This window comes from Balaenoptera physalus, assembly GCF_965194825.1.
Source record: "Balaenoptera physalus genome assembly, chromosome: Y".
Classification (NCBI taxonomy): domain Eukaryota; kingdom Metazoa; phylum Chordata; class Mammalia; order Artiodactyla; family Balaenopteridae; genus Balaenoptera; species Balaenoptera physalus.
The window spans coordinates 5,350,440-5,365,145 of NC_138904.1; the positions used below are offsets into that span (position 1 = coordinate 5,350,440).

General features: G+C 41.3%; 2 protein-coding genes across 2 annotated transcripts in view; one reads left to right on the forward strand and one right to left on the reverse strand.

Annotated features, from left to right (window-relative positions):
- The window catches only part of LOC309653433 (steryl-sulfatase-like), a gene marked incomplete at its 3' end in the record, with an annotated part of 633,880 nt that overhangs the window by 580,325 nt on the left and 38,849 nt on the right, over nt 1–14,706 (forward strand). The window lies entirely within an intron of this gene.
- The window catches only part of PNPLA4 (patatin like domain 4, phospholipase and triacylglycerol lipase), a 110,305-nt gene continuing 107,009 nt past the window's right edge, over nt 11,411–14,706 (reverse strand). Inside the window, exons 7-8 of the mRNA XM_082448149.1 lie at nt 12,223–12,299; nt 11,411–11,884 (exon numbers count right to left, since the gene is read on the reverse strand). Of these exons, the coding sequence (XP_082304275.1) occupies nt 12,225–12,299 (75 nt within the window). The 3' untranslated portion in view covers nt 11,411–11,884; nt 12,223–12,224. The remainder of the gene's footprint in view (nt 11,885–12,222; nt 12,300–14,706) is intronic.

Below are 14,706 nucleotides of genomic sequence, written 5' to 3' on the forward strand. Positions count from 1 at the left end.
TGGGAAAAATGTAAATGGCATCAGAACTTCCAAACTATTTTCCCCTTCAGCAGTAACTGTCTACACAACCAGATTTAAAGCGCTATTTCCTACAGTGATGGAATCTTCCTTTCCTGGGAAGGAAATCTCTCGGGTCTGTTTTCCAGCAGTATCTAGCTTGCAGCTCTCCCTGACAGTGTGGGCAAGGGATACATGGGGAGGAATGTAGGAAAAGCCCTCCGTTTTAGACTGGATTCAAAAGGTTTTTGCTGCTATAGATAGTCCGCCTTATCATCCATTCTGCTGTGTCTGGGAGTAATTTCTTTACTTGACCTCCTCTTACAGGGACAGGAGCAGATCTGTTTCCCAGCTGCAGCCCGTGAAGTGCCTGTGCAGGAACGTCTGCCCTGTGATAAGCAGCAGCAGTTGAGGTCAAGGCTCATTCTGTGCAGTAGCTCAAGACCCAGAGGCTGTTCCCTCTTTGATTTTTCCTTGCACGGTTTCTCCTGAACTGAGCATTATAGCCTCAGGTTAAACATTTAACTGAATATTAAGATAAAATACTTAGAAATGTATCGGTACTATCCTATTTTTTCATAGAAATTACAACATCACACATTCAGGTAATAAATAGAATAACTAGACTGTAGAAAGGTTTTAGAGAAAGACTAAAAAAGGATGAAGTAGGTTTCATTCCCCAGCCAAGAGGCTCCAAACCAGTGACTGCTCTGTCATTATTTTGCTACTACATCCTCTTTACAAACATAAGAAGACCTTAACTGAATAAGTGCAGTCCTAAGAGAAGGACAAAGATAACACTTGGCTCTGATCTGACTGTCCGGAGGAGCTTGGAAACGTAACTGTTTTAAACCAAGAGAAGAAATATTTTATTTTTGACACCACTCCAAAACCTTCCCCCACCACCAGCACCAAATCCTCCAAGTCATGAACTGTCCACAGGTATACACAATTACCAGTCTCTCATCCCAAAAGCTTTCTTTCCACGGAAAATCTTCCAGCAAGGGAATTGTATCTCTGGAGGAAAAAAACGAAACAAAACCAACCATGAGGCCTGCATCTGCATAGATATTAAAAATGGTGGTGGATCCTTGCTTAGCTGAGCTGTGTCTCTGTGGCCAAGTGTCTTCATAGTGTTTTACGTTTGCGTAAGCTGCTTATTTTGCTCCCAAATCTTATGACAACTGTAAGAGGAATAGGATGTGGGCTTGAGCATTTCAAACACCCTACGGCAGGGGGACTTGAAAAGAAAGTGCCAGTTTTCACGGTCTGGATTCTAGCCTGTCTTCACAAGGTGATGTTATTCTCGCTCATCTAGTGACCGGGTGACACTGTGATGGCTTCGTTAGCATCTGAAGCCCCATATGCCACCTTAAGCATGTCGAGCACAGGCACGCTGATCTTCTTAAAGAAAGCGAGATTCAGCTTTGTTTCCTGCTGCAGGTGGGGAAGAAGTGGTCTGGCTTATCGTTCTCACGAAACCTCATGGTTTACAAACATAAAGCACCTTGTGAGGTCTGGTAAGGGCTGTGGAATGTGGACCCTATTTAGTCAACTCACAATTCACTCTTCTTTTGTCCCCAGTGATTAAAGCAAAAGTTAAGCTTTTCGGGGAGTTTCGGGGAGTTTCGGAGCCAAGGGGGAAAGAGAAACAGCAGGGGAGAAGCTATTTTCTGGAGGGAATACTACCAGGCTTCAGATGGCTCTTCTCTAAATTGGCTGTTTCTTTTCTCTGGAAACAAATCTTGTTCTTGGTCCGTTCCCATCCCCCAAGTCAAGATCCAGAACACAGTACGGTTCTTCTACCGCTTGATTTACCAACTCGCACGTGTTTTTTAACCGTCACCACCCCAAGCTGAAATTTCTGATGCAACGGACAGGGTTTTATTTAACAAACACTCAGTCCTTTCTGTCTGCCGGGCCCCACGTTAAATGCTCAACCTGCACTAATTCTTTCCATCTGTGTGACAACCCCATGCTACCCGCATCTGCAGATGAGGGCGTGGAGGTGCAGGCAGGTCAAGCAACGTGTCAGGAATACTGCTGGAGGGTCACTGTCCGTCTGTCTTCACAGATCTGGGCTCCCAACACTTGCTGCCTCCCCCATCCCTGAATAAAACTGGTAAGATAACTAAGCAAAATCACGGGTGTAGAGTATCCAGCAATCACAGCATGCTTCCCAGAAGTAGTGATCTTGCAGAGACCTAGCTGAGACGTCGCATTCTCGCCTTTAGTCTCTGTCCCCCATGGCTTATCCCTTTCACTGCAGGACTTGTGTGTTCTTTAAACTCCACGTGGGTAATTTCAGTCCAGGCTCCTGCGCTGATACGCAGAGTCCTTTAGCCAGGAGCCACCGTTCCTCCTGCGCAAGCCCTGTCCCGGTCATCCCCTCCCTCAAGCCTTGTAAGCTGCTTGGAAGAAGGAGGTCAGTGCCGGAAGGGTTACCTCGGGCGCATGGGTCTAACGGCAGTTACTGCTGGAACGCTTACCCTCTGTTAATAGAAGGAAGATGCAGGTTCTGAGCCTTATGGAGGCTTCTTCGGGCTTTGTCTGTCCATGACCCCACCTCCAGCCCAACCCAATGCCTCCTGCCTCCCTCACAGCATGGCTTAATCTGGTGTGAGACACAAACCTACTTCAAGGCGGAGACAGGCACCGTCTTTCAAAATGTTTCCTAACTTTGCATGGGTTATCTATAGCAGTGCAAATGGTTCACAGCAAAGAACTGCTTTTCACAGACGTACATGTCACATGCAGAAACCTCTAGGTTTACCTAGACTGACCTTAACTTTGAAAAGGAGACACATTTAAAAGAGAATGTCTTCCTAAAGGGTCGTTTGGAAAATATTCTAGGTCTTCAGCTTTCTAAGCAATTGGGATTATTCTGTAATGAGAATAGTTAGATTTATTCTTCCGGTACTGAAAATACAAAGGCATTCATGGAATATAAGAAGAGAACAGGATAAGTTGAACACAGACATGACTTAAAAACAAAAAACAGAAACACAAAACTCAGTGACCAAATTTGAATCTGCATTGAAATTATGAAAGAATGGAACTGACATGAAAAAATAATCAACTTTCTGGCACATAGAAACACGGGACACTTTCCCAGAGTGCAGAAAAATAGGAAAAATAGATGTAAATGGTGAGAGATTAAAATTATAAACGAGAAAGAAAAGAATCAGCTTCTAATTAGTGTTCTTGAAGATGATTTGAAAGCAAACAGAGCAGAAATAATAGTCAAGGTTTGTAACCAAAGAAAACTTTACTAAAGTGAGAAAACAACATGAATCTAGCTTGAATGGCCTCACTTGGGTTTCAGGCAAAGTTAATAAAAATGAAATCAAATTGAGACATGCTGTGCCATTGTAGCTGTAATAAAGATGAAGTAGCATCTCTAACTCCCCTGGCAGACAAAGCAGGTGACATAGAAAGGCAGCAAGACGGGGCTGGTCCCACACTTCTCTGGAGCACCACGTGCTAAAAGATCCAGTAACGACATCTACAAAATGTGGAGGGGTTAGTATTCCTGACCCAAGAATTTCCTCAAGAGGGAAGGCAAGTGAAGCATATTCCCAGGCATGCGGTGGTTCCCAGTGTAGACCATACAAGGAGCTTTTCTGAAAACAATGACTTAAAAATAGATTCCAGTCCACCAAGATATAGATTAAAATAATGAATAGAAAATTGTTCTAGCGATGAGCCTCTGATTGAATTATTTGTCCAGCTTCCTAGACAATGGTTGAAAATGTGATTGTGATTGAAAGAATGAACTCAACATGATTTTTGATCTTTTCCCCATTAAATGGGGGCAAGAAGAGGTGCTGTAGTCGTCACTGTTGGGTATGCACCTTCTGGGTGGCACTTGCTGTATTTTGGAATTCATACAGGTCACCTCTTTTCAGTCGCCTCACGATCACAGGACTTACGTATTATGGGCCAGACACATAGATTTTAAAAATAGAAGCAGATGACATTATGTCCCCAAGATGCTACGGAAGTTTTGTAAGAACTAGATTCTGGATGACAACTACCAGTGTGATGGCTAATCAACAATACATGAGTCCTTCAGTTTAGCAAAAATCTAGACCAACGGTTTCCAAATAGCTGTGCAATGGAATTACCTGGGGAACATCAAAAATTAGTGATGCGGGGCTTCCCTGGTGGCGCAGTGGTTAAGAATCCGCCTGCCAATGCAGGGGACACGGGTTCGAGCCCTGGTCCGGGAAGATCCCACATGCCGCGGAGCAGCTAAGCCCCTGGCACCACAACTACTGAGCCTGCGCTCTAGAGCCTGTGAGCCACAACTACTGAAGCCCGTGCACCTAGAGCCCGTGCTCTGCAACAAGAGAAGCCACCACAATGAGAAACCCACGCACCACAATGAAGAGTAGTCCCCGCTTGCTGCAACTAGAGAAAGCCCGCACGCAGCAATGAAGACCCAACAGAGCCAAAAATAAAATAAATTAATTAAAAAAAATTAGTGATGCCTCTGTGCTACCCTCAGAGATCCTGATTTTATTTCTGGGGTGCCATGTGGTCTTTGAAGTTTTGTAAGAATCATCCATGATTCTAATGTGCATACAAATTTGGGGACCGCTCATCTAGACGATAACATCTGATTTCCTCTGCAAAGACCTGGAAGTGGTGTGAGAGGACCAGAAAGATGTTTAAACCTGTCGTTGTTCACATGGAGTAATCCACAGTTATTGGTGTGGTTCTCATTTTGATAATTAAGGACTGGTTGATAAGAGCTGAATTCACTCCAAGGAACTCACCGGTAGGAAATACTGGAGAGTCCGAAGGGGGATGTCCCCAGAGAATGGGGTTGAGCGAGGCCAGTGGTGCTCTGCATGGGTGACTGTGCCCTCACAGCAGACCCCTGGCAATGTCTGGAGGCATTTTTGGTTGTTAGGACTGGGCAGTGAGGAGAGGGTGGGAGGGTGACTTTTGGCATCTAGTGAGCAGAAGCCAGAGAGGCTGATAACAATTTGGGGGGAAATTGGAGTTCCTGCTAGAGAGCATGTGGTGTGTCCTAAAGGTACATGTGATGGTTAATTCTATGTGCCAACTTGTCTGGGCCAATGGGGAGCCCAGATATTTGGTTAAACGTTATTTCTGGGTGTGTCTGTGAGGGTGTTTCCAGATGAGATTAGCATTTGAATTGGTAGCCTGAGTAAAGCAGATGGTCCTCTCCAGGATGAGTGGGCATCACCCAATCTGTTGAAGGCGTGAACAGAACAACAAGCTGGAAGAAGGGAGAATTTGCGCTCTCTGCCTGATTTCATAAGCTGACCATTGGTCTTCTCCTGCCCTTGGATGGACACTTATACCACCAGCTCTCTGGTTCTCAGGTCTTGAGACCTGGGCTGCAACTTTTTTTTTTTTTCCTTAACAAATTGGAGGTTTGTTGCATCCCTGCATTTAGCAAGTGTATTAGCACCGTCTTTTCAACACCATTTGCTCACTTCATGTCTCTGTGTCACATTTTGGTAATTCTCACAATATTGCAAAATTTTTCATTATTATTATATCTGTCATGGTGATCTGTGATCATTGATCTTTGATATTACCATGCAAAAAGATTACAACTCCCTGAAGGCTCAGATGATGGTTAGCATTTTGAAAAAAATTTTTATTGGAGTATAGTTGATTTACAATGTTGTGTTAGTTTCAGGTGTACAGCAAAGTGAATCTGTTATACATATACGTATATCCATTCTTTTTTTACATTCTTTTCCCATACAGGCCATTACAGAGTATTGAGTAGAGTTCCCTGTGCTATACAGTAGGTCCTTATTAGTTATCTATTTTATATATAGTAGTGTGTATATGTCAGTCTCAATATTCCAGTTTATCCCTCCGCCCACCCTCTTACCCCCGGTAGCCATAAGTTCATTTTCTACATCTGTGACTCTGTTTCTATTTGGTAGATAAGTTCATCTGTACCCTTTTTTTAGATTTCACATACAAGTGATACGGTATGATATTCATCTTTGTCTGACTTACTTCACTCAGTGTAACAATCTCTAGGTCCATCCATGTTGCTGCAAATGGCATTATTTCATTCTTTTCTTTTTTTTTAATTAATTAATTAATTTATTTATTTATTTTATTTTTGGCTGCATTGGGCCTTCCTTGCTGTGCATGGGCTTTCTCTAGTTGTGGCGAGTGGGGGCTACTCTTCGTCATGGTGTGCAGGCTTCTCATTGCGGTGGCTTCTCTTGTTGCAGAGCACGGGCTCTAGGTGCACGGGCTTCAGCAGTTGTGGCACACGGCCTCAGTAGTTGTGGCTCGAGGGCTCTAGAGCACAGGCTCAATAGTTGTGGCGTAGGGGCTTAGCTGCTCCGCGGCATGTGGCATCTTCCTGGACCAGGGCTCGAACCCATGTCCCCTGCATTGGCAGGCAGATTCTTAACCACTGCACCACCAGGGAAGTCCCTCTTTCTTTTTTAGGGCTGAGTAATACTCCATTGTATATATGTTCTACATCTTCTTTATCCATTCCTCTGTCAGTGGACATTTAGGTTGCTTCCATATCTTGTCTATTGTAAATAATGCTGTTATGAACATTGGGGTGTATGTATCTTTTTGAATTAGAGTTTTTGTCTTTTCCAGATATATGTCCAGGAGTTGGGTTGCTGGAGTATATGGTAGCTCTATTTTAAGTTTTTTAAGGAACCTCCCTACTGTTCTCCATAGTGGCTGTACCAGTTTACATTCCCACCAACAGTGTAGGAGGGTTCCCTTTTCTCTGCACCCTCTCCAGCATTTATTGTTTGTAGACTTTTTGATGATGGCCATTCTGACCGTTGTGAGCTGATACCTCATTGTAGTTTTGATTTGCATATCCCTAATAATTAGTGATGTTGAGCATCTTTTCATGTGCTTTTTATCCATCTGTATGTCTTCTTTGGAGAAATGTCTGTTTAGATCTTCTGCCCATTTTTTGATTGGGTCGTTTGTTTGTTTGTTTATAGTGACCTGCATGAGCTGTTTGTATATTTTGGAAATTAATCCCTTGTCAGTTGCTTCGTTTCCAGTTGATGGTTAGTATTTTTTGGCAATAAAGTATTTTTAAAATAAGGTATGTACATTGAGATGTTTTTAGACATAATGCTATTGCACACTTAATAGACTAAAGTATACTGTAAACATAACTTTTACATGCACCAGGAAACCAAGAAAATCTGTGACTTGCTTTTTTTCCATATTCACTTTATTGCGTTGGTCTGGAACCAAACCCGAAATGTATCCGAGATACGCCCATAATAAACCATATAAATATATGGACTGGCTTCTGTCTTAAGGAAACCACATGATGATAACTTTATAACTTGCTTTAAAAGGACCTTTCTGCAAACAAATGCAAACTGTGTTTCATTCACAGGTAACTGATACCAAAAACCCTACTCAGAAGTATAATGCAAAAAGGGACACCTAATGACTTATAAAACTTAACAGTCAGTCAGTAACTAGATAAGAACTCCTTTGTCAGGGACACTTTTATTGGAGCTGTGTAAGCATTGTAAACACTCAGTAATGTTTGGTGGCAACTGTGTATTATTATCTTACTGTAAAATTGTAAGGTAACTTTTTCTGATGGAAGAAACCTGTAGGCATTATCTTTAGTGTTGACAGACCTACGGTTCAGGGAAATTCTTTCCTGAAACTCTTTTCCGAAACTACTAGTCATTTTCTATACACCAGCAATGGGTCCAAAAGAAAACAGTATCAGACATCTTTTAGAAAATGTACCAAAAGAAAAATAAACGTAAGTTGGAAGTGCCGATTTTCAAAATAAGTTGTTAGCCAGCTGCTACCTTTTTTTTAAAAGAAAATGACATTTATTTATTTATTTACTACAATTTTATATATTTTAAAAAATTTTATTGGCGTATAGTTGGCCTACAGAGTCGTGTAACTTTCACGTGTACAGCAAAGTGAAACAGTTTTTATACCTATATATATATCTATATATTATGTATATCAATGTATATATAGATCCATATATAGATATTTATCCATTGTTTTTCAGATTCTTTTCCCATATAGGTTATTACAGAAAACTGAGTAGAGTTCCCTGTGCTATACAGCAGGTCCTTATTAGTTATCTATTTTATATACAGTAGTGTGTGTATGTTAATCCCAGTCTCCTAATTTATCACTTCCCCCTGTGTTTCCCCTTTCATAACCATAAGTTTGAATTCAAGATTAGTGAGTCTGTTTCAGTTTTGTAAACAAGTTCATTTGTATCATTTTTTATTAGATTCCACATGTAAGTGCCATCATATGATATTTGTCTTTCTCTGTCTGATTTACTTCACTTAGTATGATCATCTCTAGGTCCATCTGTGTTGCTGCAAATGGCATTATTTTGTTCTTTTTTATGGCTGAGTAGTACTCCATTGTATACATGTACCACATCTTCTTTATCCATTCATCTGTTGATGGATATTTAGGTTGCTTCCATGTCTTGGCTATTGTAAATAGTGCTGCATTGAACATTGGGGTGCATGTATCTTTTCAAATTATGGTTTTCTCTGGATATATGCCCAGGAGTGGGATTCCAGCTGCTACTTTTAAAAAATAAATTTTACTGAAGTATAGTTGATTTACAATGTTGTGTTAATTTCTGCTGTACAACAAAGTGATTCAGTTGTACATATATATATTCTTTTTTTAAATATTCTTTTCCATTATGGTTTATCATAGGATATTGAATATAGTTCCCTGTGCTCTACAGTAGGGCCTTGTTTATCCGTCCTATATATAATAGTTTGCATCTGCTAACCCCAAACTCCCAATCCATACCTCTCCCACCCCTCTCACCCTTGGCAACCACAAATCTGTTCTCTGTGTCTGTGAGTCTGTTTCTGTTTCATAGATAAGTTCATTTGTGTCATAATTTAGATTCCATATATAAGTGATATCGTATGGTATTTGTCTTTCTGACTTCACTTAGTATGATAATGTCTAGGTCCATCCATGTTGCTGCAAATGGCATTCTTTCATTCTTTTTTATGGCTGAGTAATATTCCATTGTATATATGTATCTCATCTTCTTTATCCATTCATCTGTTGATGGACACTTAGGTTGTTTCCATGTCTTGGCTATTGTAAATAGTGCTGCTATGAACATAGGGGTGCACATGTCTTTTCAAATTATAGTTTTGTCTGGATAGATGCCCAGGAGTGAGATTGCTAGATCATAAGGCACACTAGTTGTCATTTTTTTTTAGGAACCTCCATACTGTTTTCCATAGTGGCTGCATCAATTTACATTGCCACCAACAGTGTAGGAGGGCTCTCTTTTCTCCACACCCCCTCCACTTGATATTTGTAGACTCTTTAATGATGGCCATTCTGACTGGTGTGACATGGTACCTCATTGTAGTTTTGATTTGTATTTCTCTAATAATTCAGCTGCTACTTTTTATCAACATTTAGCGTAATGTTCTCCAGGTCCATCCATGTTTCCTTCCTTTTAAGGATAGGATTCCTTCCTTTTTAAGGCTGAATAATATTCCATTGTATGTATATACTTTTTCTTTATCCATTCATCTGTTGATAGAACTTGGGTTGTTTCCATATCTTGGCTATTGTGAATAATTATGTAATGAATGTGGGAATGCAGATATCTCTTCAAGATTCTTTTAGATATATCCTGAATTAGGATGCTGGGTCATATGGTACTTCTATTATTTTTTTGAGGATAAGTTTCCCATAGTGTTCACCATTATACATTCCCAACCATGTACAAGAGTTCCAGGTTTTCAACATCCTCATCAACATTTTATTTTTTGTTTTTGTTTTTGTTTATTTTTTTTGGATCAGTAGCCATGCTAACAGGTGTGAGGTGATATGTCACTGTAGTTTTGATTTGCATTTCTGTGATAATTACTGATACTGCACATCTTTTCATATACACCTGCTGGCTATTTGTTTGTCTTCTTTGGAGAAATATCTGTTGAAGTGAAATAAGCCACATTTACAGACAAATACTGCATTCCACATATGTGAAGTATCTAAAATAGTCAAACTCATAGAAGCAGAGAATACAGTAATGGTTGCCATGCTCGAGGCTGGGGAAATAACGTTTCAGTTACACAGGATGAATAAGTTCTAGAGAGCCGCCATATACGACATAGTGCCTATGTTAACAGTGTGGTGTTGTGCACCTAAAAATTGTTGAGAGCAGATTTCATGTCAAGTGCTCTCAGCACGCAAACAACAAATGGACACAAGGAAACTGGGAGGTGTTGAGTATGCTGTTACCTTGATTGTGTGGATGGTATTACAGTCATTTGCGTATGTCCAAACTCATCAATTGTACATGTTAAATATGTGCTGTTCTTTGTGTATCAGCCATATCTTAATACAGCTGGATAAAGTTAACCCATTGAAAGCATTTACAGTAGCAAAAGTAGAATGAATTGGGGGGGGGAGGGAGAGAGATAAATTAGGAGTTTGGGATTAACATATACACACTACTATACATAAAATAGGTAAACAGCAAGGACCTACTGTGTAGCACAGGGAACTATATTCAATATCTTATAATAACCTATAATGGAAAAGAATATATATATATACACACACACACATATACGTGTGTGTGTATATATATAAAATGAAATCACTTTGTTGTACACTTGAAATTAACATAACATTGTAAATTAACTGTACTTCAATTAAAAAAAAAGTAGAATATAAAAAAAACCATGTTAAATTCAAGGCAAAGAGGATACCAAATAATTTATTTGAAAATCAATAGTATGACTTATTTTTTTCATTTCTGGAAGTGATAATACGATCTATCAAGGAAACATTGAGAAAAGCACATTAATAAAGAAAACTTGCCTATTTAAAAAGTCACATCTAGATAATGGGAATTTTTTTCCATTAAAAAATTGTTAATCTGTATCAAAGGAGTCCTGCCAAAAAAAGAACTGGGAATTTTTCATGGATTTATAGGCACCATTTGCCAACCTGATCCAATTTTTCTCTTGTTGAAACTGCTTCATTAATTTAATGTGCAAGAAATAAATATTTGATGTGCAATTAGTTGGAGATTATTATGGCCATAATGGAAGCTTTCCAAATAAACAGCTGCTCCAGCACTTTAAATGCATGAAAAGCAAGGCACAAAATGGAAAATATAATGACACACCATATCTACAGAGGAAAAAAGTTAAAATATTCAATTAGTGAGTAAGATGGCTGCTCATTGAGGAGTTTGGTGATGATTTATCAAAGCATAACAACAAAAAAAGCTGTCACACATGGAGCCAAATGTCCATCCACCTGAATTTTCATGGAAATGTTTGCCTGCAGATGTAGTACATTTTTGCCCAAGAAGAAAATGTTATGAAAATTGATATGGCCCAATTCCACCAATTCTTTCAGATTAGCCATTTTATATATACAGATGTATATCAATGTATATTTACTGAATTTTGATTATTCTATATTAGATTTATATTCATAGTCTAAGTGTCTATTTCTGGGTCCACACGTGAATTGTAATGATTCCACTTCAGGAGGGAATGGTGTCAGCTGGAAAGTTCAGTGTGGCTCGAGCTGTTTTAATTCAAGAAGGCTTTGGGGTTTCAGAGCACATGCTCAGACCCTGTGAAGGAACTCACATCATTCAAGTACTTAAACTCCCCTTGAGTTTTACAAAATGGTACCTTCCCTTCGAGACAGACCATAAGAACCGAAGTCCATAAGAACTGAAGTTCGTTGTCTCTCTCCCCTGCAACAGTGGAAGCAGCTGAGGGTAGAGACTGTGACAAAAGTCTCAGCATCTCCAAATTCTGGTAGAGCTCCTGACAGAGTAACTTAGTCATGTTCCTTGCAAGGATGCCTGAAGCTCTTTGCCCTACAGAAAGAGCAAGAGATACACGTCAAGGGGTAAGCATTCTGAGCTCCACAGAAAACTGCTGGCTAAAGGTAAATGGAGGTCTCTTATTAAGAGGGTAGCAAGAGGGCACATCCTCCTCCTCTTGGGGAGCCAATGGAAAGAGCAAAGGGAGTTTCTGGAATTGGTAAGAATCTGGCTCGTGGTGACAGATTTGAGTATCCAGAGAGTCAGTGGGAAGTGCTTTCAATAACCAGTGTTCCGGTATCCTCTTCTAGAAAGCTGACTGGGGCAAATGTACTATTTGTTAGGGCTCTGTTTCATTCTGAGATTAAACTCTGCAGTCCACTGCCTCTTACCTTTACTCGCTCTGAAACGCCCCTTTGGTCCAAGAGAGGTCGGATTCTGTTATTGTTTGTCTGAAATTCCCTGCCACCTCCGTAAGCCAGGCACACACAAACCAGAAACAAAAGAAGAAAAACATTGAGTTAACACCCTTTTGTCTGGGTGGAAATGAACTATCTTGTGATATATTGATGCAGACTGCTTTGATGATCTTCTCGAGACGACAGGTCTGGTTAATGTTCGCTCTCCCGGATCTGGGTGGGTCTGTGATGTCATAGGGCGGAAGGGGTGCCGCCCCTGAAGCCTCGGTACCCAAGGTAGTGCAGCTTCTTCCTAGGCATCCACACCTCGGAAGGCAGCCATCATGCTTCAGGGAAGCCAGTAATCACACGCTAGTGCCCGCCCAGCAGCCCGGCTGAGGTCCGGGGACCGCCAGCGTCATCCCCAGACGTGTGAGGGATCGGATGACTGAACCCCCAGCTCTCCTGCCAGAGCCAGCTGTCACCGCAGGAACAGCCACAAGCTCTGACCACCGAGACGTGCCCCAAACTGCAGATGTGTGCAGAAGAAAAAATAAATGATGCCTGCTGGTTTCAGCCAGTACCTACTGGGATTGCTTATTAGGAAGTAAAACATAACAAACACACGAGCACCAGAACTGAGGCCACTTATTCAATAAGTTTATTTTTAGCTTATAATGTACAAAAGCTATTCAAACGCGTGGCTCTGTTGCCACCCATGTCCTGCTAACCACAGATGACTCAGTAGGGAAAGGAGATTTAGTGTAAACATCTTTGCGTGAAACCAGGACCTAAGTCATTCCCACTGGCCAGGAGCTTACATTATTATAGGGAAAATGGGGACAAACACATAAATTAGTACCATAAAGTGGCACCCAGGAGTACTTTGCAAGTTATTCATTCAACACTTGTATATTGGGACCTGCTGTGCACCAGGGACACTGGCCTCTGCGGTATAAATCCAGCAGGAGATCACAAAGATCCTGCTATCGGGGATTTTGTATTCTGACAGGTGTAGACAACACACTAGCAAATCAATAAAACTGCTTCTGATAAAGAAAAGTGCAGGACACAGCAAGGTGGAGGGGCTGGGGGGGAACCACGACCTTGAAGTATCAGGGAATTCTTTGATAAAGTGGCCTTGCAGCTGAGACCTGTGATGAAAGGGGTCTGGGAAAGGCCAACACGGCAGGAATGAGTGAGAGGGACACTTGGAGAAACAAAGGATGTAAGGAGCAAGGGAGGAGCGGGGAAAGGAAAATCTTCTACAGAAGGAAAATCTCTGGGGTCCTCACAGGCCCCGGAAAGGTACTTGAATTGTATAATTGTGATGACAACGGGAAGCCGCTGGGTGGTGTTACCTGGAAAAGTCTAAATGCTTCACGGACGTTGCTTGTAAATGGCCTGGCTACCACATGGTGGCAGTGCCAGAATGGAAAGAGGGACACCAGTTAGGAGGACGCAGTCCCCCCTCGTTATTCGCAGGGCCCCTATTTGCAAGTTCATCCGCGCCACTATGATCTATTTTTAACCATTAAATGAACGCTCCACGTACTTTCGGGGTCATTCACAGACGTGCTCAGGGCAACAGTGCTTTCTAGTTGCAGCTTTCAGGCTGTAAACAAGTGCCCTTTCTGTGGACTACTTAGTGCCACGTTTTGCACATTTATGTGTCTTTTGTTGGTGATGCTGCTATTGGAAATGACCCCCAAGCCCAGTGCTTCAGTGCTGTCTGCTGTTGGGGAGAAAGACCAAGAAATGCCTTAGGGAGAAAATACTTGAGTTAGAGAAGCTTCTGGTAGGCGTGAGTTGTAGCGCTGATGGCCCCAAGTTCCCTGTGGATGACTCAATGGTATCTATTAAATAAGGTGCCTTTAAACAGATACACACTTAACACAAGATTATGTATTGATCAGCTGGTGAAAATGTTGTGACCAGAGGCTCCCAGATACCTAACCCTGTACTTCCCTAGCAGCAACGGTTTGGTATTCACTAATTCATCATCCGTGATGACTTTCCAGAACATAATTGCAAGAATGATGAGAATGGGCAGTATTTCAGGAGGTCCAGTTGAGAGGCAGGCATTGTGGGGTGAGCAGTGGTTGAGCTTGGTCACGTGACAAGCTTTGACAGTGACCTGGATGTCAGGCATAAGAAATCCAGCAACATCCCAGGGCTGTGATGCTAAGAGTAGAGTAGGAAAAGAGTCTTCCAGTGGAGAAGGACAGTCACAGGAGGGTTTATGGAGAAGGCAGCATTTGTGAAGAAGGCAGCTTTGGAGCTGCATCTTGAAACAATGGGCTAATGTATGTGAGTTTATTTATCACAGAGACACATGTATTTATGTGGTGATTGTATATTCACATGGCACAGGACAGTGCCGTCCAGAAAACTTAGGGGCAAATTAAACTCATTTCTTACAGTATTTTTTTAGTTGAAGTATAGTTGATTTACAGTATCGTGTTAATGTCACAATAT